Source organism: Pseudophryne corroboree, chromosome 1, assembly GCF_028390025.1.
Source record: "Pseudophryne corroboree isolate aPseCor3 chromosome 1, aPseCor3.hap2, whole genome shotgun sequence".
In the NCBI taxonomy this organism is placed as follows: domain Eukaryota; kingdom Metazoa; phylum Chordata; class Amphibia; order Anura; family Myobatrachidae; genus Pseudophryne; species Pseudophryne corroboree.
The window spans coordinates 919,385,477-919,409,999 of NC_086444.1; the positions used below are offsets into that span (position 1 = coordinate 919,385,477).

At 48.9% G+C, this 24,523-nt stretch overlaps 1 protein-coding gene across 4 annotated transcripts in view; it reads right to left on the reverse strand.

The window, feature by feature from the left end:
• The window catches only part of SCLT1 (sodium channel and clathrin linker 1), a 410,760-nt gene that overhangs the window by 133,311 nt on the left and 252,926 nt on the right, over nt 1–24,523 (reverse strand). For all 4 annotated transcript variants that reach the window (XM_063920346.1, XM_063920347.1, XM_063920345.1 and 1 more), the window contains exons 12-13: nt 23,943–24,034; nt 21,786–21,963 (exon numbers count right to left, since the gene is read on the reverse strand). In XM_063920346.1, the coding sequence (XP_063776416.1) occupies nt 21,786–21,963; nt 23,943–24,034 (270 nt within the window). The remainder of the gene's footprint in view (nt 1–21,785; nt 21,964–23,942; nt 24,035–24,523) is intronic.

Sequence of the window (24,523 nt, forward strand, 5' to 3'; positions counted from 1 at the left end):
GTATTAATGTGTTGCGGCTATTTATATGTCAATATCTGAGTGCAGATGAGCTGGATAACATACATGGAGCTGCATTGTTTACACAGGGTTACCCTAGGATGCTCACGTCCTCTGACACACAACACTTAGACTGACTGATATACGCATGGACTGGTTTTGCAGAAACGTGTGGGCAGGGCCAGCAATGTCCTAGTACCTGAAATAACCTCAGGTGTCAGCTTTATGACCTGTACTATACCCCATTAAGACAACTTCTTGAAGCTTTTGGTGTGGCTACAGCAGTCTAACAAAGTAAGAGGTAATTTTATTTTTAATCAAGTTGTAGTGCAGAGTCTCAAGATTGTAATGTGCATTCATGGTTCATAGCTTCGTGCTTTGGTGGGTCTTTAAAGGCAAACGAAATGTATTTTTTATTTTCCTTTTGTATATATAAAATAAGAATTTACTTACCGATAATTCTATTTCTCGTAGTCCGTAGTGGATGCTGGGAACTCCGTAAGGACCATGGGGAATAGCGGCTCCGCAGGAGACTGGGCACAAAAGTAAAGCTTTAGGACTACCTGGTGTGCACTGGCTCCTCCCCCTATGACCCTCCTCCAAGCCTCAGTTAGGATACTGTGCCCGGACGAGCGTACACAATAAGGAAGGATTTTGAATCCCGGGTAAGACTCATACCAGCCACACCAATCACACCGTACAACTTGTGATCTGAACCCAGTTAACAGCATGATAACAGAGGAGCCTCTGGAAAGATGGCTCACAACAACAATAACCCGATTTAGTTAACAATAACTATGTACAAGTATTGCAGACAATCCGCACTTGGGATGGGCGCCCAGCATCCACTACGGACTACGAGAAATAGAATTATCGGTAAGTAAATTCTTATTTTCTCTGCCGTCCTAGTGGATGCTGGGAACTCCGTAAGGACCATGGGGATTATACCAAAGCTCCCAAACGGGCGGGAGAGTGCGGATGACTCTGCAGCACCGAATGAGAGAACTCCAGGTCCTCCTCAGCCAGGGTATCAAATTTGTAGAATTTTGCAAACGTGTTTGCCCCTGACCAAGTAGCTGCTCGGCAAAGTTGTAAAGCCGAGACCCCTCGGGCAGCCGCCCAAGATGAGCCCACCTTCCTTGTGGAATGGGCTTTTACAGATTTTGGCTGTGGCAGGCCTGCCACAGAATGTGCAAGCTGAATTGTACTACAAATCCAACGAGCAATAGTCTGCTTAGAAGCAGGAGCACCCAGCTTGTTGGGTGCATACAGGATAAACAGGGAGTCAGATTGTCTGACTCCAGCCGTCCTGGAAACATATATTTTCAGGGCCCTGACAACGTCCAGCAACTTGGAGTCCTCCAAGTCCCTAGTAGCCGCAGGTACCACAATAGGCTGGTTCAGGTGAAAAGCTGAAACCACCTTAGGGAGAAATTGTGGACGAGTCCTCAATTCTGCCCTGTCCGTATGAAAATCAGGTAAGGGCTTTTATAAGATAAAGCCGCCAATTCTGACACGCGCCTGGCCGAAGCCAGGGCCAACAGCATGACCACTTTCCATGTGAGATATTTCAAATCCACAGATTTAAGCAGTTCAAACCAATGTGATTTTAGGAACCCCAAAACTACATTGAGATCCCAAGGTGCCACTGGAGGCACAAAAAGGAGGCTGTATATGCAGCACCCCCTTGACAAACGTCTGAACTTCAGGAACTGAAGCCAGTTCTTTCTGGAAGAAAATCGACAGGGCCGAAATCTGAACCTTAATGGATCCTAATTTTAGGCCCATAGACACTCCTGTTTGCAGGAAATGCAGGAATCGACCCAGTTGAAATTCCTCCGTTGGGGCCTTCCTGGCCTCGCACCACGCAACATATTTCCGCCAAATGCGGTGATAATGCTTTGCGGTCACATCCTTCCTGGCTTTGATCAGGGTAGGAATGACTTCTTCCGGAATGCCTTTTTCCTTCAGGATCCGGCGTTCAACCGCCATGCCGTCAAACGCAGCCGCGGTAAGTCTTGGAACAGACAGGGTCCTTGCTGGAGCAGGTCCCTTCTTAGAGGTAGAGGCCACGGGTCCTCTGTGAGCATCTCTTGAAGTTCCGGGTACCAAGTCCTTCTTGGCCAATCCGGAGCCACGAGTATAGTTCTTACTCCTCTCCGTCTTATAATTCTCAGTACCTTGGGTATGAGAGGCAGAGGAGGGAAACACATACACTGACTGGTACACCCATGGTGTTACCAGAGCGTCCACAGCTATTGCCTGAGGGTCCCTTGACCTGGCGCAATACCTGTCCAATTTTTTGTTGAGGCGGGACGCCATCATGTCCACCTTTGGTTTTTTTCAACGGTTTACAATCATGTGGAAGACTTCTGGGTGAAGTCCCCACTCTCCCGGGTGGAGGTCGTGCCTGCTGAGGAAGTCTGCTTCCCAGTTGTCCACTCCCGGAATGAACACTGCTGACAGTGCTATCACATGATTTTCCGCCCAGCGAAGAATCCTTGCAGCTTCTGCCATTGCCCTCCTGCTTCTTGTGCCGCCCTGTCTGTTCAAGTGGGCGACTGCCGTGATGTTGTCCGACTGGATCAGCACCGGCTGACCTTGAAGCAGAGGTCTTGCTTGGCTTAGGGCATTGTAAATGGCCCTCAGCTCCAGGATATTTATGTGAAGTGATGTCTCCAGGCTTGACCACAAGCCCTGGAAATTTCTTCCCTGTGTGACTGCTCCCCAGCCTCGCAGGCTGGCATCCGTGGTCACCAGGACCCAGTCCTGAATGCCGAATCTGCGGCCCTCTAGAAGATGAGCACTCTGCAACCACCACAGGAGAGACACCCTTGTCTTTGGTGACAGGGTTATCCGCTGATGCATCTGAAGATGCGATCCGGACCATTTGTCCAGCAGGTCCCACTGGAAAGTTCTTGCGTGGAATCTGCCGAAAGGGATTGCTTCGTAGGAAGCCACCATTTTTCCCAGGACCCTTGTGCATTGATGCACTGACACTTGGCCTGGTTTTAGGAGGTTTCTGACTAGTTCGGATAACTCCCTGGCTTTCTCCTCCGGGAGAAACACCTTTTTCTGGACTGTGTCCAGGATCATCCCTAGGAATAGAAGACGTGTCGTCGGGATCAGCTGCGATTTTGGAATATTGAGAATCCAACCGTGCTGCCGCAACACTACTTGAGATAGTGCTACCCCGACTACCAATTGTTCCCTGGATCTTGCCCTTATCAGGAGATCGTCCAAGTACGGGATAACTAAAACTCCCTTCCTTCGAAGGAGTATCATCATTTCGGCCATTACCTTGGTAAAGACCCGGGGTGCCGTGGACAAACCAAACGGCAGCGTCTGAAACTGATAGTGACAGTTCTGTACCACAAACCTGAGGTATCCTTGGTTAGAAGGGTAAATTGGGACATGGAGGTAAGCCTCCTTGATGTCCAAAGACACCATATAATCCCCTTCTTCCAAGTTCGCAATCACCGCTCTGAGTGACTCCATCTTGAATTTGAATCTGTGTATGTAAGTGTTCAAGGATTTCAGATTTAAAATAGGTCTCACCGAGCCGTCCGGCTTCGGTACCACAAACAGCGTGGAATAATACCCCTGTCCCTGTTGCAGGAGGGGTATCTTGATTATCACCTGCTGGGAATACAGCTTGTGAATGGCTTCCAATACCGCCTCCCTGTCGGAGAGAGACGTCGGTAAAGCAGACTTTAGGGGAGTGCCTGAGTCCGCTTGTAAAGCCCCAGCGTCATGCTGAGGACTTGGCAGAAGCGGGAGAGGGCTTCTGTTCCTGGGAACTGGCTGTTTGCTGCAGCCTTTTTCCTCTCCCTCTGCCACGGGGCAGAAATGAGGAGCCTTTTGCCCGCTTGCCCTTATGGGGCCGGAAGGACTGCGCCTGATAATACGGCGTCTTCTTATGTTGAGAGGCTACCTGGGGTAAAAATGTGGATTTCCCAGCAGTTGCCGTGGCCACCAGGTCTGATAGACGTACCCCAAATAACGCCTCCCCTTTGTAAGGCAATACTTCCATATGCCTTTTGGAATCAGCATCACCTGACCACTGCCTCGTCCATAACCCTCTTCTGGCAGAAATGGACAGCGCACTTACTCTTGATGCCAGTCGGCAAATATCCCTCTGTGCATCACGCATATATAGAAATGCATCTTTCAAATGCTCTATAGTCAGTAATATACTGTCCCTATCTAGGGTATCAATATTGTCAGTCAGGGAATCCGACCAAGCCACCCTAGCACTGCACATCCAGGCTGAGGCGATTGCTGGTCGCAGTATAACACCCGTGTGAGTGTATATACATTTTAGGATATTCTCCTGCTTTCTGTCAGCAGGTTCCTTAAGGGCGGCCGTATCAGGAGACGGTAGTGCCACCTGTTTTGACAAACGTGTGAGCGCTTTATCCACCTTAGGGGGTGTTTCCCAACGTGCCCTATCCTCTGGCGGGAAGGGGTATGATGCTAATAACCTTTTAGGAATTATCAGTTTTTTATCGGGGGAAACCCACGCTCCATCACACACTTCATTTAATTCCTCAGATGCAGGAAAAACTACAGGCAGTTTTTTCTCACCAAAATAATACCCTTTTTAGTGGTACTTGTATTATCAGAAATATGTAAAACATTTTTCATAGCATCAATCATGTAACGTGTGGCCCTACTGGAAGTCACATTCGTCTCTTCATCGTCGACACTGGAGTCAGTATCCGTGTCGGCGTCTGTATCTGCCATCTGAGGTAACGGGCGTTTTAGAGCCCCTGATGGCTTTTGAGACGCCTAGACAGGCACGAGCTGAGTAGCCGGCTGTCTCATGTCATCAACCGTCTTTTGTAAAGAGCTGACACTGTCACGTAATTCCTTCCATAAGCTCAGCCACTCAGGTGTCGACTCCCTAGGGGGTGACATCTCCATTACAGGCAATTGCTCCGCCTCCACACCATTTTCCTCCTCATACATGTCGACACAATCGTACCGACACACAGCACACACACAGGGAATGCTCTGATAGAGGACAGGACCCCACTAGCCCTTTGGGGAGACAGAGGGAGAGTATGCCAGCACACACCAGAGCGCTATATATATACAGGGATAACCTTATAGAAGTGTTTTTCCCCTTATAGCTGCTGTTTTATTTATACTGCGCCTAATTAGTGCCCCCCTCTCTTGTTTTACCCTTTTATGTAGTGCAGGACTGCAGGGGAGAGTCAGGGAGACGTCCTTCCAGCGGAGCTGTGAGGGAAAATGGCGCCCGTGTGCTGAGGAGATAGGCTCCGCCCCCTTCTCGGCGGACTTTTCTCCCGCTTTTTGCTGTATTCTGGCAGGGGTTAAAATACATCCATATAGCCCTGGGGGTTATATGTGATGTATTTTCGCCAGCCAAGGTGTTTCTATTGCTGCTCAGGGCGCCCCCCCCCCAGCGCCCTGCACCCTCAGTGACCGGAGTGTGAAGTGTGCCTGAGGAGCAATGGCGCACAGCTGCAGTGCTGTGCGCTACCTTGGGGAAGACTGATGTCTTCTGTCGCCGATTTTCCGGACCTCTTCTTGCTTCTGGCTCTGTAAGGGGGCCGGCGGCGCGGCTCTGGGACCGGACTCCGAGGCTGGGCCTGTGTTCGGTCCCTCTGGAGCTAATGGTGTCCAGTAGCCAAGAAGCCCAAGCTGGCTGCAAGCAGGCAGGTTCGCTTCTTCTGCCCTTAGTCCCTCGATGCAGTGAGCCTGTTGCCAGCAGGTCTCACTGAAAATAAAAAACCTAAAACTAAACTTTTACTAAGAAACTCAGGAGAGCCTCCTAGAATGCACCCTTCTCGGCCGGGCACAAAAATCTAACTGAGGCTTGGAGGGGGGTCATAGGGGGAGGAGCCAGTGCACACCAGGTAGTCCTAAAGCTTTACTTTTGTGCCCAGTCTCCTGCGGAGCCGCTATTCCCCATGGTCCTTACGGAGTTCCCAGCATCCACTAGGACGTCAGAGAAAGTTAGTTACAACTGTTGTATGTTGGTTAATATTGTTTGCAAGACCTTTCTTAGCTATATTAAAGATATTATACATGTTTATATTCTTACTTTACCTACAGAGCTGTTTCTGTGTACACTGCCTATTCCTTAATCTTATATTTCGTCACAAAGCAGTTCTGTAATTCTTATTCAAATGCGATCGTCATCCTGCACTACAGCAGGTTTCATAGTATAGTTCACAGAAATGAGGCCTGATACAGAGTTGGACTGAAATTGGGCACATGTGATCCAGCACTGCATGCACAGATACAGTAGCATGCTTATAGTCATCTGGTTGAAGTAATAGATTTACTAACGCTTCTAAAAATGAAAAGTGGTGCATAGCTCTCAACATCTAAGGTCTTGTAATTGGTAACCGTGCACACCTGAAAAGGGGTGTGGCCTCACAGGGAGGAAAAATGACCCTCTCCACCAGTTCCATCACTCTGGTGCCCCAGTGACCCTCCCCGCACTGTGTAGATGCCCACAGCATCTAGTGTCCCGCTGCTTCTGCCCAAAGCAGGACAACTGGGATAAAATAAAAAGTGGTGATGTTACCTCTAGCAACCAAATCAAATGTTAGCTATAATTTCTCTATTGCATAATAGCAAATGATAGACAAACTTTGATTGGTTGCTATGGCCAACTTCACAACATTTTATTTTTAGAAGCTTTAGTAAATCTGGGGTAGATGTATGAAGTGGCGATATCAGTGCATGTTGTGCACGCTGATACTGATTCAATCCCATGTACTAATGCGTCGGTGTGTTCAAGGTGACAGGGGCAGCCCCTGTCATTATCAGCACTGCTTTTTTTTAGATAGCACGTCGATATGCTGGGCAATGTATGAATGGTCAGTTGCACAGACCGCTCAGACACCTGCAGCTATCGATTTCGACATCTGCAGATGTTGTTGCTCATACAGCACAGCCAGAGACCGTGCTGTCTCCAGCTGTGGCGGCTGGATGCGAGCTCTCGCGAGAGTAGTGAAATCTCACACATGCGCACTGGAGCCGGCCGGGGGAGAGATACAGCACATCTGCACTAAGCTTAGATTTAGGCAGTATAGTGGAGGATAAGGTTAAGCTGCGAGGGGGGTGGGTGGGGGGGCTGTGGAAGGTTAGGGCTAGGCTGCGGGGAGGGAGGGGTAGGATTCAGCACTAAGCTAGGAGGGTTAGGGTTAGGCTGTGGGGAGGGAAGGTTAGGGCTAGGCACTAAGTGTGGAAGATTAGGGTTAGGCTGTGGGGAGGGAAGGTGAGGGCTAGGCACTAAGTGTGGAGGGTTAGGGTTAGGCTGTGGGGAGGGAAGGTTAGGGCTAGGCACTAAGTGTGGAGGGTTAGGGTTAGGCTGTGGGGAGGGAAGGTTAGGGCTAGGCACTAAGTGTGGAAGATTAGGGTTAGGCTGTGGTGAGGGCTAGGCACTAAGTGTGGAAGATTAGGGTTAGGCTGTGGGGAGGGAAGGTTAGGGATAGGCACTAAGTGTGGAAGATTAGGGTTAGGCTGTGGGGAGGGAAGGTTAGGGCTAGGCACTAAGTGTGGAGGGTTAGGGTTAGGCTGCGGGAAGTGAGGGATAGGAGGGCAGAGGCAGGGGGTTAAGGTGCATGCACACTAGGCAATATTGTAAACAACATCATTCTTCTGAGCGATATTGTTTATAATATAATCCAGTGTGTATGCTGCAACCAATTCAGGGTCATGTGCATCATTATCGTACCCCTTTGTCGCCTGTGCATGCAGCTCAATTTGGACTATCGTCCAAAGCTGCACGCACGGCCCGGACACAGCATGACGTCACTGTGTGATATTGCACAGTGTGTATGCACTATGTCAGTGGCCCAGGCTGGAGGGGAAACACTATGCGATATCACTCATGGAGCGAATCGCATAGTGTATACCCACCATTAGAATTCTCACCTAGCATGGGTCACGATGCTGCACGTCGGGGTACCGCTGTCGGTATTCTGGCCACCAGCATTCCAAGTGCTGGGATCCTGATACCATCCCATGCTAAACATGCGTATAACTCGCCATCATCTGTACTTGTGTGTAATTGGTTCTGGAGCATGCACAGCGCAAAAACATGCAAGATATGTTCAGCCAACAGAAGTACATTCAACTCCACATAAGCCCTAAGGTGCCGAGTAATGCTATGTCGGATACTACAGTATGCCGGAACATTTCCAGAGTGAAAACTCAAAAATAACAGACCCAATTTCCTCATAGCTTGTATAGAGAAACAAAACAAAACAGCATCAGGCAAAATTAGCAAAGAAACTTTTCATGACTGCTTCCGTATGCCAGAAGGAACCCTTCTTCAGGTTTCAGAAGTTTCATTTTTATACCAGACTATAACACACATAGATAAATAGATACACATTAATATACAAAACAGTAACAAAAAATAAGAATTTACTCACCGGTAATTCTATTTCTCGTAGTCCGTAGTGGATGCTGGGTACTCCGTAAGGACCATGGGGTATAGACGGGCTCCGCAGGAGACTGGGCACTCTTAAAAGAAAGATTAGGTACTATATCTGGTGTGCACTGGCTCCTCCCTCTATGCCACTCCTCCAGACCTCAGTTAGGGAAACTGTGCCCGGAAGAGCTGACATTACTAGGAAAGGATTTGGAATCCAGGGTAAGACTCACACCAATCACACCGTACAACTTGTGATAACTATACCCAGTTAACAGTATGAACAATAACTGAGCCTCTCTCAACAGATGGCTCATACAATAACCTTTTAGTTAAGCAATAACTATATACATGTATTGCAGAGAGTCCGCACTTGGGACGGGCTCCCAGCATCCACTACGGACTACGAGAAATAGAATTACCGGTGAGTAAATTCTTATTTTCTCTGACGTCCTAGTGGATGCTGGGTACTCCGTAAGGACCATGGGGATTATACCAAAGCTCCCAAACGGGCGGGAGAGTGCAGATGACTCTGCAGCACCGAATGAGCAAACTCAAGGTCCTCCTCAGCCAGGGTATCAAACTTGTAGAATTTTGCAAAAATGTTTGAACCCGACCAAGTAGCAGCTCGGCAAAGTTGTAAAGCCGAGACCCCTCGGGCAGCCGCCCAAGAAGAGCCCACCTTCCTCGTGGAATGGGCTTTTACTGATTTAGGATGCGGCAGTCCAGCCGCAGAATGTGCAAGCTGAATCGTGCTACAGATCCAGCGAGCAATAGTCTGCTTTGAAGCAGGAGCACCCAGCTTGTTGGGTGCATGCAGGATAAATAGCGAGTCAGTTTTTCTGACTCTAGCCGTCCTGGAAACATAAAGTTTCAGGGCCCGGACTACGTCCAGCAACTTGGAATCCTCCAAGTCCCTAGTAGCCGCAGGCACCACAATAGGTTGGTTCAAATGAAACGATGATACCACCTTAGGGAGAAATTGGGGACGAGTCCTCCATTCTGCCCTTTCCATATGGAAGATCAGATATGGGCTTTTACATGACAAAGCCGCCAATTCTGACACACGCCTAGTCCAAGCTAAGGACAAAAGCATGACCACTTTCCACGTGAGATATTTTAGCTCCACGGTCTTAAGTGGCTCAAACCAGTGGGATTTTAGGAATCCAACACACGTTAAGATCCCAAGGTGCCACTGGAGGCACAAAAGGGGCTGAATATGCAGCACCCCTGTAATAACGTCCGAACTTCAGGCAGTGAAGCCAGTTCTTTTTGAGAGAAAAAGGGATAGGGCCGAAATCTTGGCCCTTATGGATTCTAATTTTAGGCCCATAGTCACTCCTGACTGTAGAAAGTGCAGGAATCGACCCCTCTGGAATTCCTCTGTAGGGCCTTCCCGGCCACACACCAAGCAACCTATTTTCGCCATATACAGTGAAAAAGTCTTGCTGTCACGTCTTTCCTAGCCTTTATCAGCGTAGGAATAACTGCATCCGGAATGCCCTTTTCCGCTAGGATCCGGCGTTCAACCGCCATGCCGTCCAACGCAGCCGTGGTAAGTCTTGGATCAGACAGGGTCCCTGTTGCAACATGTCCTGACTGAGAGGCAGAGGCCATGGGTCCTCTGAGAGCATTTCTTGCAGTTCCGGGTACCGAGTCCTTCTTGGCCAATCCGGAGCAAAGAATATTGTTCACACTCCTCCGTTTATTACAATTCTCAGCCCTTGGGTCTGAGAGGAAGAGGAGGGAATATATAGACCGACTGGAACACCCACGGTGTTACTAGTGCGACCACAGCTATCGCCTGAGAGTTCCTTGACCCAGCGTAAAACCTTTTTTATCTTTTTATTGAGGTGGGACGCCATGTTGTCCACCTGAGGCAGTTTCCATCAATTTGCAAAACTGCGTGAAGACTTCCTGATGAAGTCACCACTTTCCCGGGTGGAGGTCGTGTCCACTCCCGGAATGAACACTGCTGACAGTGCGCTTACTTGATTCTCCGCCCAGCGAAGAATTCTGGTGGCTTCTACCCTCACCACCCTGCTCCTTGTGCCGCCTTGGCGGTTTACATGAGCCCCTGCGGTCTGACTGGATCAGAACCGGTTGGTCGCGAAGCAGGAACTCCGCTTGACTTAGGGCGTTGTATATGGCCCTTAGTTCCAGGATATTGATGTGAGGGCAAGTCTGTTGGCTTGACCACAAACCTTGGAATTTTGTTCCCTGTGTAACTGCCCCCCACCCTCGGAGGCTTGCATCCGTGGTCACCAGGACCCAGTCCTGAATGCCGAATCTGCGGCCCTCGAGAAGGTGAGCACTCCGCAGCCACCACAGGAGAGACAACCTGGCCCTGGGGGATAGGGTGATCCGGACCACTTGTCCAGTACGTTCCATTGTCCTTGCATGGAACCAGCCGAAGGGGATGGACTCGTATGATGCCATCATCCTTCCCAGGACTCGAGTGCAGTGAAGCACTGACACCTGTTTTGGTTTTCAATAGATTCCTGACCAGTGTCATGAGCTCCTGAGCTCTCTCTATCGGGAGATAAACCCTCTTCTGGTCTGTGTCTAGGATCATGCCTAGGCGAGGCAGATGAGCTGTAGGAACCAACTGCGACTTCGGAATATATAGAATCCAGTCGTGTTGCCGTTTCACTTCCAGAGAAGGTGATACGCTGTCCAGCAACTGCTCTCTTGATCTCGCTTTTATGAGGAGATCATCCAAGTATGTGATAATAGTGACACCTTGCTTCCGCAGGAGAACCATCATATCCGCCATTACCTTGGTGAAATTGGTAATGAAAATCCCGTACCGCAATTCTGAGGTACCCCTGATGAGGTGGATAAATGGGGACACGAAGGTATGCATCCCTTATGTCCCGATTCATTTCAGGCTTGCAATGACCGCTCTTAGCGATTCCATCTTGAACCTGAACCTTTTCAGGTATATGTTCAGGGATTTTAATTCAATATGGGTCTAACCGAACCGTCTGGTTTCGGGATCATAACATGGTCGAATAATAACACCCTCTTGTTGAAGGAGGGGACCCTTGATCACCACCTGTTGAAGATACAATTTACGAATTGCAGTTAACACTGGCTCCCTCTCTTGGGGGGAAGCCCGCCGGGTCCTCGGTGAGGGGGCATCTTCTCACAGTCCAGCCTGTATCCCTGCGATACAATTTCTATTGCCCAGGGATCTAACAGGGAGTGAACCCACTTGTGGCTGAACTTACGAAGGCGTGTCCCCACCGGGCCTAGCTCCGCCTGTGGAGCCCCAGCGACATGCGGTGGATTTTTGTAGAGGCCGGGGAGGACTTCTGTTCCTGGGGACTAGCTGTGTTGTACAGCTTCTTTCCTCTGCCCCCGGCTCTGACAAGAAAGGACACACCTCAGACTTTCTTGTTTCTTTATTCGAAAAGCTGCATTTAATAATGTCGTGCTTTCCTAGGCTGTGCAGGAATATAAGGCAAAATATCAGAATTACCAGCTATAGCTGTGGAGACCAGGCCCGAGAACCTTTCTCCACACAATCCTCAGCCTTCCATATGCCTCTTAAGTCGGCATCATCTGTCCAATGTATATTCTACAGGACACGTCAAGCAGAAATCGACATAGCTTTTGTCTCTAGGACCCAGTATACTCATGTCCCTTTGGGCATGCTTTATAATTATATATCTATCACTTAAGACAGCATCTTAAAATATTTATATGCATACTAGGGTCTCAATCTCTGCTGATAAGGTACCTGTCCACGCTGCCACAGCGCTATAAACCCATGCCGACACAATCGCCAGTCTGGGTAGTATACTAGAATGTGCACACTATCTGCAGGATCCCTGAGAATAGCTAGTGCAAACAGGACACCCAAGGGGAAAATTCTCAACACATCCTGGCCCTAGTGGGGAAAGGATACAGCCTTAGAATTCTCTTGTGGGAAGCTGCAGTCTCTTTCTGGAGATTCCCGCTCTTTTTCCTCATGAGAGGAGGGAAATTTACCTCAGCATTCTTCCCCTTAACATGTGTACTCTCGTGTCAGGGACAGATGAGTCATCAGTGATATGCAAATCATCTTTTATTCCAATAATCATATATTGAATATCTTTTAGCCCTCTTGGCTGTAACTTTGCATTATCGTAGTCGACAGTGGAGTTAAACTCCGTGTCGATACTTTGTTATTTTGGATAGTGAACATAGAGAGACTCTGAAGGACTCTGTGAGATAGGGACAGACCAGGGTAGATTTCCTTTCTGTTACCTAACCTTTTGTGCAATAATTTTACCTCAGCACTTACACATATCCAAACAGATGTCGGCGTTGTTGACGGAGACACCCTCCCACACACTTATCCGCTCTTTCACCTCCTTAGAGGAGCCTTTTACCTCAGACATGTCGACACACGCGTACCGACACACCACACACACAGGGCATGCTCTATTTGAAGACAGTTCCCCCACCAGGCCCTTTGGAGAGACAGAGAGAGCAGGGACGTGCAGTCAGGGGAGGCAGTGCCTCCCCTGTGATTATTAAAATAATAAAAAGAAGATACTTATGACACATATTCTGTGTCATAAGTATCTTCTTTATTGAATCCTACTCATTTTACTGCTTTAAAGCAGTTTGGGAGGCACTGACAGCAGGTGCCTCCCGTGGATAATGGGAACGGGACAGTGCGGGGGGCGGAGCCTATAACTGGGCTGTAAAAGCCCATGAAAAAACATGGGGAAAGCGGCACTGTTCCAAGTGCCTCGCTGACAGGGACACCACCCCCATGTCAGCGAGGCACCTGTGATTGGACAGCGGATCCAGGGCTGGATCGCTTGTCCAATCACCCACATGCGGCGCTGCAGGCGGCGGGTCCCGGCGTGAATGATAGGCGGGAGTAGCGGTGGCCAGTGTGTCTGCGGCTTCCCCCCATCCCGTCCTCCGGCTCACCTTGCCAGCGGCGGCGGCGGTCCTGAGGAGTGTGCAGCTCTCCCCCCCGTCCTCCCCCGTCTGGCTCCGTCCTCCCGATCACCTGACAGCCAGCAGCGGCTTGTGCGGCTGTCCTCCTCCGCCGGCTCCAGCAGCAGGTGGTTAGTTCTGTGTGTCGGTTCGGGTTTTTTTTTTTTTTTGTTTTGTTTTCTCCCTCTCTCTCTTTTCCCCCTCCTGTGGATTATATGTAAGCATAATGTTCATTTTTACAGGTACCCCTTTGGATTCTACTGGACAAGTGGACGTGACCAGCGTGGGATGTAGGTAAGTAATCTCTCTCATTTTTACAGGTATCGGCCCTATTGGATTCTACTGGACAAGTGGACGTGACCGGCGTGGGATGTAGGTAAGTATGTGTGAGTGTGTAAGTGTGTATTAATAAAATTTTACTGTCACGGTGTGTGTGTTTGTGTTTTTATTTGGGTATTTTTTGTTGTTGTAGAACTACAGGTACCAGCGAGCCCGTTATTTCCCCGCCTGCTGTTACTTGAGGTTCTCCAAGTACCAGCAAGCGGGGGAGGCTTGCTGGGCCTTGTAGTTCCACAACAAAAAACAATATTCTTTTTTTACACACATGGCTATCAGCCTGGCACCCACCGCCCAGGGGTGCTGGGTACAGCCTCGGGCTTCACCCCTGGCCCTTGGGTGCCTGGAGGGGGGGGACCCCTTGATTTAAGGGGTCCCCACTCCTCCAGGGAACCCCGGCCAGAGGTGACTAGTTGGGGGGGTAATGCCACGGCCGCAGGGACCTACATAAATGTGTCCCCCGGCTGTGGCATTATGTCCCTGGCTAGTGGAGCCCGGTGCTGGTTTTAAAAATACGGGGGACCCCTACATCTTTTGTCCCCCGTATTTTTGGAACCAGGACCGGACTAAGAGCCCGGTGCTGGTTGTCTAAATACGGGGAACCCCTGTCCAATTTTTTCCCCAGTATTTAAACAACCAGGACTGGCTCAAAGAGCCCGAGGCTGGTTATAATTAGGAGGGGGGACCCCACGCATTTTTTTTTTTAACCCATTCAGACCCTTCTCCATTAAGTTAATGGAAGCCCTGGACAACAAAATTGCATTCATGTCCTCCTCCCACTCCCTTCCCAGTCCCAAACACTAATTTTATTTATTTTTTCTATAAAAATGTACACTACACTACAAGTACACTACACTACAAGTATGATGAGCAGGCAGCGGGCATTGGCGGCATCGGACTGAGATAGAAATTAGTGGCGGAGGGCTGAGTCAGTTGATTGTGGGCGAGTTTGTAAGCCTTTGGCGGTGGCAGCGGGTACCGGCTCAGAGGCAGTAGCGGGCATTGGCTCGGCGGTGGTAGGGGTCATCGGCAGGATTCGGCGGACATTATGGCTGCAGTGCCTCACCAGCCACTGACCTCACCGCACGCCACTGAGAGAGAGAGTATGCCAGCACACACCACAGCGCTATATAATACAGGGCTGTACACTATACTGAGTGATTTTTCCCCTATAGCAGCTTATATACACAGTTTTGCGCCTAAATTTATGTGCCCCCCCTCTCTTTTTTACCCTTTGTGTACCAGGATACTGCAGGGGAGAGCTTCCTTGCAGCTGAGCTGTGAAGAGAAAATGGCGCCGGTGTGCTGAGGAAGAAGGCCCGGCCCCCTCAGCGGCGGGCTTCTGTCCTTTTATGTACTTTAATGGCGGGGGTTAATGCACATATACAGTTTATCAGACTGTATTATGTGCTTTTCGCCAAGTAAGGTAATCTAATTGCTGCCCAGGGCGCCCCCCCCCCCCCCCAGCGCCCTGCACCCATCAGTGACCGGAGTGTGTGGTGTGCTAAGGGAGCAATGGCGCACAGCTGCAGTGCTGTGCGCTACCTTAATGAAGACCGGAGTCTTCAGCCGCCGATTTTCAACTTCTCTTCGTTCTTCTGGCTCTGCAATGGGGACGGCGGCGCGGCTCCGGGACCGGACGACCGAGGACTGGGCCTGTGTTCGATCCCTCTGGAGCTAATGGTGTCCAGTAGCCTTAGAAGCCCAAGCTAGCTGCAAGCAGGTAGGTTCGCTTCTCTCCCCTCAGTCCCACGTAGCAGTGAGTCTGTTGCCAGCAGATCTCACTGAAAATAAAAAACCTAACAAATACTTTCTTTTCTAGGAAGTTCAGGAGAGCCCCTAGGGTGCATCCAGCTCTGGCCGGGCACAAATACTAACTGAGGTCTGGAGGAGGGGCATAGAGGGAGGAGCCAGTGCACACCAGATATAGTACCTAATCTTTCTTTCTCTGACGTCCTAGTGGATGCTGGGAACTCCGTAAGGACCATGGGGAATAGCGGCTCCGCAGGAGACTGGGCACAAAAGTAAAGCTTTAGGACTACCTGGTGTGCACTGGCTCCTCCCCCTATGACCCTCCTCCAAGCCTCAGTTAGATTTTTGTGCCCGACCGAGAAGGGTGCACACTAGGGGCTCTCCTGAGCTCGTAGTGAAAGTTTAGTTTTAGTTTTTTTATTTTCAGTGAGACCTGCTGGCAACAGGCTCACTGCATCGAGGGACTAAGGGGAGAAGAAGCGAACTCACCTGCTTGCAGAGTGGATTGGGCTTCTTAGGCTACTGGACACCATTAGCTCCAGAGGGACCGAACACAGGCCCAGCCGCGGAGTCCGGTCCCAGAGCCGCGCCGCCGGCCCCCTTACAGAGCCAGAAGCAAGAAGGTCCGGAAAATCGGTGGCAGAAGACATCCTGTCTTCACCAAGGTAGCGCACAGCACTGCAGCTGTGCGCCATTGCTCCTCAGCACACTTCACACTCCGGTCACTGAGGGTGCAGGGCGCTAGGGGGGGGCGCCCTGAGCAGCAATAAAAACACCTTGGCTGGCGAAAAATACATCACATATAGCCCCCAGGGCTATATGGATGAATTTTAACCCCTGCCAGATTCCACATAAAAGCGGGAGAAAAGGCCGCCGAGAAGGGGGCGGAGCCTATCTCCTCAGCACACAGGCGCCATTTTCCCTCACAGCTCCGCTGGAAGGACGTCTCCCTGACTCTCCCCTGCAGTCCTGCACTACAGAAACAGGGTAAAAAAGAGAGGGGGGCACTAATTGGCGTAATATTAACAGATAGCAGCTATAAGGGGGAAAAACACTTATCTAAGGTTATCCCTGTATATATATATAGCGCTCTGGTGTGTGCTGGCATACTCTCCCTCTGTCTCCCCAAAGGGCTAGTGGGGTCCTGTCCTCTGTCAGAGCATTCCCTGTGTGTGTGCTGTGTGTCGGTACGTTGTGTCGACATGTATGAGGAGGAAAATGATGTGGAGGCGGAGCAATTGCCTATAATAGAGATGTCACCCCCTAGGGAGTCGACACCTGAGTGGATGACCTTATGGAAGGAATTACGTGACAGTGTCAGCTCTTTGCAAAAGACAGTTGACGACATGAGACAGCCGGCTACTCAGCTTGTGCCTGTCCAGGCGTCTCAAAAGCCATCAGGGGCTCTAAAACGCCCGTTACCTCAGATGGTAGATACAGACGTCGACACGGATACTGACTCCAGTGTCGACGGGGAAGAGACAAACATGACTTCCAATAGGGCCACACGTTACATGATTGAGGCAATGAAAGATGTTTTACATATTTCTGATAATACCGGTACCACTAAAAAGGGTATTATGTTCGGTGAGAAAAAACTACCTGTAGTTTTTCCTGAATCTGAGGAATTAAATGAGGTGTGTGATGAAGCGTGGGTTTCCCCCGATAAAAAACTGATAATTTCTAAAAAATTATTGGCATTATATCCGTTCCCGCCAGAAATTAGGGCGCGTTGGGAAACACCCCCTAGGGTGGATAAAGCACTCACACGCTTATCAAAACAGGTGGCTCTACCCTCTCCTGAGACGGCCGCCCTTAAGGATCCTGCTGATAGAAAGCAGGAGGGTATCCTAAAATGTATTTACACACATACTGGTGTTATACTGCGACCAGCAATCGCCTCAGCCTGGATGTGCAGTGCTGGTTTGGCTTGGTCGGATTCCCTGACTGAAAATATTGATACCCTAGACAGGGACAGTATATTACTGACTATAGAGCATTTAAAAGATGCATTTCTATATATGCGTGATGCACAGCGGGATATTTGCCGACTGGCATCAAGAGTAAGTGCGCTGTCCATTTCTGCCAGAAGAGGGTTATGGACGCGACAGTGGTCAGGTGATGGGGATTCCAAACGGCATATGGAAGTATTGCCTTATAAAGGGGAGGAGTTATTTGGGGTAGGTCTTTCAGACCTGGTGGCCACGGCAACGGCTGGGAAATCCACATTTCTACCCCAGGTCGCCTCTCAACATAAGAAGACGCCGTATTATCAGGCGCAGTCCTTTCGTCCCCATAACGGCAAGCGAGCGAAAGGCTCCTCATTTCTGCCCCGGGGCAGAGGAAAGGGAAAAAGACTGCAACAGACAGCCAATTCCCAGGAACAGAAGCCCTCTCCCGCTTCTGCCAAGTCCTCAGCATGACGCTGGGACTTTACAAGCGGACTTAGGCACGGTGGGGGCACGTCTCAAGAATTTCAGCGCGCAGTGGGCTCACTCGCAAGTAGACCCCTGGATCCTTCAGGTGGTATCTCAGGGGTACAAATTGGAATTCGAGACATCTCCCCCTCGCCGTTTCCTAAAGTCTGCTTTACCGACGTCTCCCTCCGACAGGGAGGCGGTATTGGAGGCCATTCACAAGCTGTATTCTCAGCAGGTGATAATCAAGGTACCCCTCCTGCAACAGGGCAAGGGGTATTATTCAACGCTGTTTGTGGTACCGAAGCCGGACGGCTCGGTGAGACCTATTTTAAATCTGAAATCCTTGAACACTTACATACAAAGGTTCAAGTTCAAGATGGAGTCACTCAGAGCAGTGATCGCGAACCTGGAAGAAGGGGACTATATGGTGTCTCTGGACATCAAGGATGCTTACCTCCATGTCCCAATTTACCCTTCTCACCAAGGGTACCTCAGGTTTGTGGTACAGAACTGTCACTATCAGTTTCAGACGCTGCCGTTTGGATTGTCCACGGCACCCCGGGTCTTTACCAAGGTAATGGCCGAAATGATGATACTTCTTCGAAGAGAAGGCGTCTTAATTATCCCTTACTTGGACGATCTCCTGATAAGGGCAAGATCCAAGGAACGGTTAGTAGTCGGAGTAGCACTATCTCAAGTAGTGTTACGGCAGCACGGGTGGATTCTAAATATCCCAAAATCACAGCTGATTCCGACGACACGTCTGCTGTTCCTAGGGATGATTCTGGACACAGTCCAGAAAAAGGTGTTTCTCCCGGAGGAGAAAGCCAGGGAGTTATCCGAGTTAGTCAGAAACCTCCTGAAACCAGTCCGGGTCTCAGTGCATCAATGCACAAGGGTCCTGGGAAAAATGGTAGCTTCCTACGAAGCGATTCCATTCGGCAGATTCCACGCAAGAACGTTTCAGTGGGATCTGCTGGACAAATGGTCCGGATCGCATCTTCACATGCATCAGCGGATAATCCTGTCCCCAAGGACAAGAGTGTCTCTCCTGTGGTGGTTGCAGAGTGCTCATCTTCTAGAGGGCCGCAGATTCGGCATTCAGGACTGGGTCCTGGTGACCACGGATGCCAGCCTGAGAGGCTGGGGAGCAGTCACACAGGGAATAAATTTCCAGGGCTTGTGGTCAAGCCTGGAAACGTCACTTCACATAAATATCCTGGAACTAAGGGCCATTTACAATGCTCTAAGCCAAGCAAGACCTCTGCTTCAGGGTCAGCCGGTGTTGATCCAGTCAGACAACATCACGGCAGTCGCCCACGTAAACAGACAGGGCGGCACAAGAAGCAGGAGGGCAATGGCAGAAGCTGCAAGGATTCTTCGCTGGGCGGAAAATCATGTGATAGCACTGTCAGCAGTGTTCATTCCGGGAGTGGACAACTGGGAAGCAGACTTCCTCAGCAGACACGACCTCCACCCGGGAGAGTGGGGACTTCATCCAGAAGTCTTCCACATGATTGTAAACCGTTGGGAAAAACCAAAGGTGGACATGATGGCGTCCCGCCTCAACAAAAAACTAGACAGGTATTGCGCCAGGTCAAGGGACCCTCAGGCAATAGCGGTGGACGCTCTGGTAACACCGTGGGTGTACCAGTCAGTGTATGTGTTCCCTCCTCTGCCTCTCATACCCAAGGTACTGAGAATTATAAGACGGAGAGGAGTAAGAACTATACTCGTGGCTCCGGATTGGCCAAGAAGGACTTGGTACCCGGAACTTCAAGAGATGCTCACAGAGGACCCGTGGCCTCTACCTCTAAGAAGGGACCTGCTCCAGCAGGGACCCTGTCTGTTCCAAGACTTACCGCGCCTGCGTTTGACGGCATGGCGGTTGAACGCCGGATCCTGAAGGAAAAAGGCATTCCGGATGAAGTCATCCCTACCCTGATCAAAGCCAGGAAGGATGTAACCGCACAGCATTATCATCGTATTTGGCGTAAATATGTTGCGTGGTGCGAGGCCAGGAAGGCCCCTACAGAGGAATTTCAACTGGGTCGTTTCCTGCATTTCCTGCAAACAGGACTGTCTATGGGCCTAAAATTAGGGTCCATTAAGGTTCAAATTTCGGCCCTGTCGATTTTCTTCCAGAAAGAACTGGCTTCAGTTCCTGAAGTTCAGACGTTTGTCAAGGGAGTACTGCATATACAGCCTCCTTTTGTGCCTCCAGTGGCACCCTGGGATCTCAATGTGGTTTTGGGGTTCCTAAAATCACATTGGTTTGAACCGCTTACCACTGTGGACTTAAAATATCTCACATGGAAAGTGGTAATGCTGTTGGCCCTGGCTTCAGCCAGGCGCGTGTCAGAATTGGCGGCTTTGTCCTATAAAAGTCCTTACCTGATTTTTCATACGGATAGGGCAGAATTGAGGACTCGTCCTCAGTTTCTCCCTAAGGTGGTTTCAGCGTTTCACCTGAACCAGCCTATTGTGGTACCTGCGGCTACTAGGGACTTGGAGGACTCCAAGTTACTGGACGTGGTCAGGGCCCTGAAAATATATGTTTCCAGGACGGCTGGAGTCAGAAATCTGACTCGCTGTTTATACTGTATGCACCCAACAAGCTGGGTGCTCCTGCTTCTAAGCAGACTATTGCTCGTTGGATTTGTAGTACAATTCAGCTTGCACATTCTGTGGCAGGCCTGCCACAGCCAAAATCTGTAAAAGCCCATTCCACAAGGAAGGTGGGCTCATCTTGGGCGGCTGCCCGAGGGGTCTCGGCGTTACAACTTTGCCGAGCAGCTACTTGGTCAGGGGCAAACACGTTTGCAAAATTCTACAAATTTGATACCCTGGCTGAGGAGGACCTGGAGTTCTCTCTTTTGGTGCTGCAGAGTCATCCGCACTCTCCCGCCCGTTTGGGAGCTTTGGTATAATCCCCATGGTCCTTACGGAGTTCCCAGCATCCACTAGGACGTCAGAGAAAATAAGAATTTACTTACCGATAATTCTATTTCTCATAGTCCGTAGTGGATGCTGGGCGCCCATCCCAAGTGCGGATTATCTGCAATACTTGTACATAGTTATTGTTAACTAATCGGGTTATTGTTGTAGTGAGCCATCCTTCGAGAGGCTCCTCTGTTATCATACTGTTAACTGGGTTCAGATCACAAGTTGTACGGTGTGATTGGTGTGGCTGGTATGAGTCTTACCCGGGATTCATAAATCCTTCCTTATTGTGTACGCTCGTCCGGGCACAGTATCTTAACAGAGGCTTGGAGGAGGGTCATAGGGGGAGGAGCCAGTGCACACCAGGTAGTCCTAAAGCTTTACTTTTGTGCCCAGTCTCCTGCGGAGCCGCTATTCCCCATGGTCCTTACGGAGTTCCCAGCATCCACTACGGACTATGAGAAATAGAATTATCGGTAAGTAAATTCTTATTTTTAAGAGTGCCCAGTCTCCTGCGGAGCCCGTCTATACCCCATGGTCCTTACGGAGTACCCAGCATCCACTAGGACGTCAGAGAAATTATAGCTGAAAATATTACACATTTGCGCTGAAATAATAGTGGCTATTTATTTTGAGTATCGTGTATTTTGCTTTTTTTTTTTTCCATAGAGCATTGTAATTTCAACCAGATGAGCATTGTTCTGAAGCAAGTGTAGGATAAGGAATATTATGAATGTTTTTGTTACTTTAGTTTGAGTAATATAAAAACGACGAGACCGACTGCCATATCATGATAGATGTATTGTGGCTGAGTGTTTTCTATCCTACCAAAGAAAAATCTGGGATTCTATTACTAATCCTCTCACCATTCCTAAAATAAATAAAATGTACTGTAGCAAAAGCTACAGGATAAATTAACACAAAATGACAGTCACGGCACATGTACAGATAGGGGGTGAGAAGTCGGGGCAGACTACCTGGTCTTTGTGTAGATTGGCTTCTTCTACAATCTGCATACTGTCACGCACTCTGGAAAAAGCTTCATATTTCTCTCCTTCCAACTCTGACAAATTTGCCTGGAGCTCCCCAATGTGTTTCTCTAATTGCAGCTTTTCTCCTTTTAAGTCTTCACCATTTTGCATTGCCGCTCTCAGCCTTTGGATTAAATTACAGCAATACAGATTATGAACTCAAAAACACAGATCCAAGCAAAGATATGAATGGACATTATAAAAAGGCAATCTGACCTACATATTGCAAACAATGTCATATTTTTTACGCTACAACCTGAAAGAATAACTTCAGTAGCTTAGAAAATGTTAGATATCCTTTTTTTCTCTGTCAGCTGAATGGTCTATACAGATCATTAATGGCAGATATGACATGTACACCAAATTGCACCCATTATATAGCACAGTGTTATCTCAGAGGGGTGTAGTATGGCTGACCGTACCGACGCCGGGATCCCGGCGGGGAGGGGTGTGTGCAGCAAGCCTGTGGTTGCCACGGGTTCTATTCCCGCTCTATGGGTGTCTATTCCCACTCGATGGGTGTCCCTGTTGGTCGGGCATGCCGAACATCGGGATAGTGAGGGGTCGGGATTTTGGTGGAGGTCATGTGACCGTCGGTCTCCCGACCGCCGGTCACATGAATACCACCCATCACAGAGTACCTGCAGGTTCACAAACCAGATAACGGGCTTTGCATACTAATAAGAGGCAATACAAAATTGCAGCTTCACGGTACAGATTCAGCAGATACAGTACTAAGTATAACTGAATCCATGTGTGTGCAAATACAAATGACTATGCTTATAAGGTATCAAGAGTCTAAATGTATAAATTAAATACACACATACAAGTCATGTAGACAATTAAAAAGCAAATAAAACCACCATTTGTCATTAATATTTTTATAAGAATACAAATTATTGAGTTGAACAATATACATGAAATAACGGTTGTTTCTATTTGCAACTAAATATGTATAACACGCTCTGTCACACTTGTGCATCAGACTGCAATGTTAGGGAGCAGCGTGTTTCTAACAGCAGGCACAGAGTGGTTGACAATCTGGCAGGTATGCTTTGCAGGAATGCACTGTGTGTGTATAGGATATACACAGGGAAAGGGCCAGTGGGGGTAATTGAGACCTGATCGCTACTGTGCGTTTTCGCACATCGGGCGATCATGTCATAACTGCGCATAAACCGCAATGAGCACGCGCGTCGGACAACAACAACAACAGGCATCGCCAGTCAGCGACAGGATGGTACAAAAATTCTGATCGCACGGGTGTTCGCAAGGTGATTGACAGGAAAAGGCCGTTTGTGGGTGGTAACTGACTGTTTACTGGGAGTGTCCGGATAAACACAGGTGTTCCCAAGCGTTTTCAGGGAGGGTGTCTGACGTCAGCTCCGGCCCCGATCAGCCTGTTCTCATCGCACTGAAGGAGTAAGTCCTGGGCTGCGCAGAAACCGCACACAGTGGATTTTAGCAGCTCGGCGTTCTTATGGGATTGCACACTTGCACAGCGAATTTACACTCCCCCTGGGGCGGTGACTATCTAAATGCAGGACAGCAAAGTTAGCAGCCCAGCGATCAGATCTAAATCACCCCCAGTGAGATCACAGCTACGCTGGGTACACACTATACCGATAATTCGGCTGACTGGATTAAAAGCTCCAATCCTTGGTCCTTTGTGACCCCCATACACACTGAGGTAGAGATAGCTTACTGTGCACGTTTTTCTTGTGCTCGGGAGGTCGATCATATAAAATATTACACTGCACATAAGATGCGACCTCCCGATCTGACCGTTGCAGAAGCACTTAAAGCGGCTTATCAGCTAAAGTTCCTGCATACACTGCTGACATCCGGTGACAGGCCTGACTATAGTATAAGTGTGTACTCAGCTTAAATGAAAGGACAGCACTTTCAGACTGTGCTGTATCATAATCACATTAGGACGCTGTGCTAAAGTGAATAACTTTAGAGCTTAGACTGCATGTTCTGAAAATTTAGCTTTGCATAAAACCACCGGAAATAAGCTACTCATTCAGGGCATACTGGTTAATTACAATACAGCTATAGTTTGCAAGCATAAGGCAGAAAATTAATTTCAACAGTCATCACCTGGTTTCTAATTGCATTACTGCTGTCTGAAGCTGTTGCACACGTTTGTCTGACGCTCCTTCCTTGCCTCGGGCTGTCAACACCTCTTCTTCCTACAGAGCAGAGAGTAGCTTCAATATAAACCATTTGCAGCACTAATAAAAGCACCTGGGTCTCTTTCTGCACATAATGAGCTGGAGAGATTGCAAGAGACATAATTACATATACATTTTCATAGCTCAAAATGTTTACTTATTGATTTTTTTTTTTTTTTTAACAGTGTCTCAATTAGGGGTTGCAACATAAAGACACAGACAGACAAATCTGTTCCATTCTTGCTACCCCCTTGTGGGCTATAGCTGGGAGTGAAATATCCACTAGCTTAACGGTGATGAGCTGGGCACAATAACATTTCACAGAGACAGCAGTTATATTCTCTGTGTGATGCAACCAAACAAAAAAAAGAAAACAAATTTAGAAAGGACAAAAATAGAATACTCAGCTACTGCACCCTTTATATCAAACAAAACAACATTAAGTAATGGAAACACAGACAGCGGTTACACCACTCTCATCTCAGAGTATTAGAAGGAAAAGTCTGG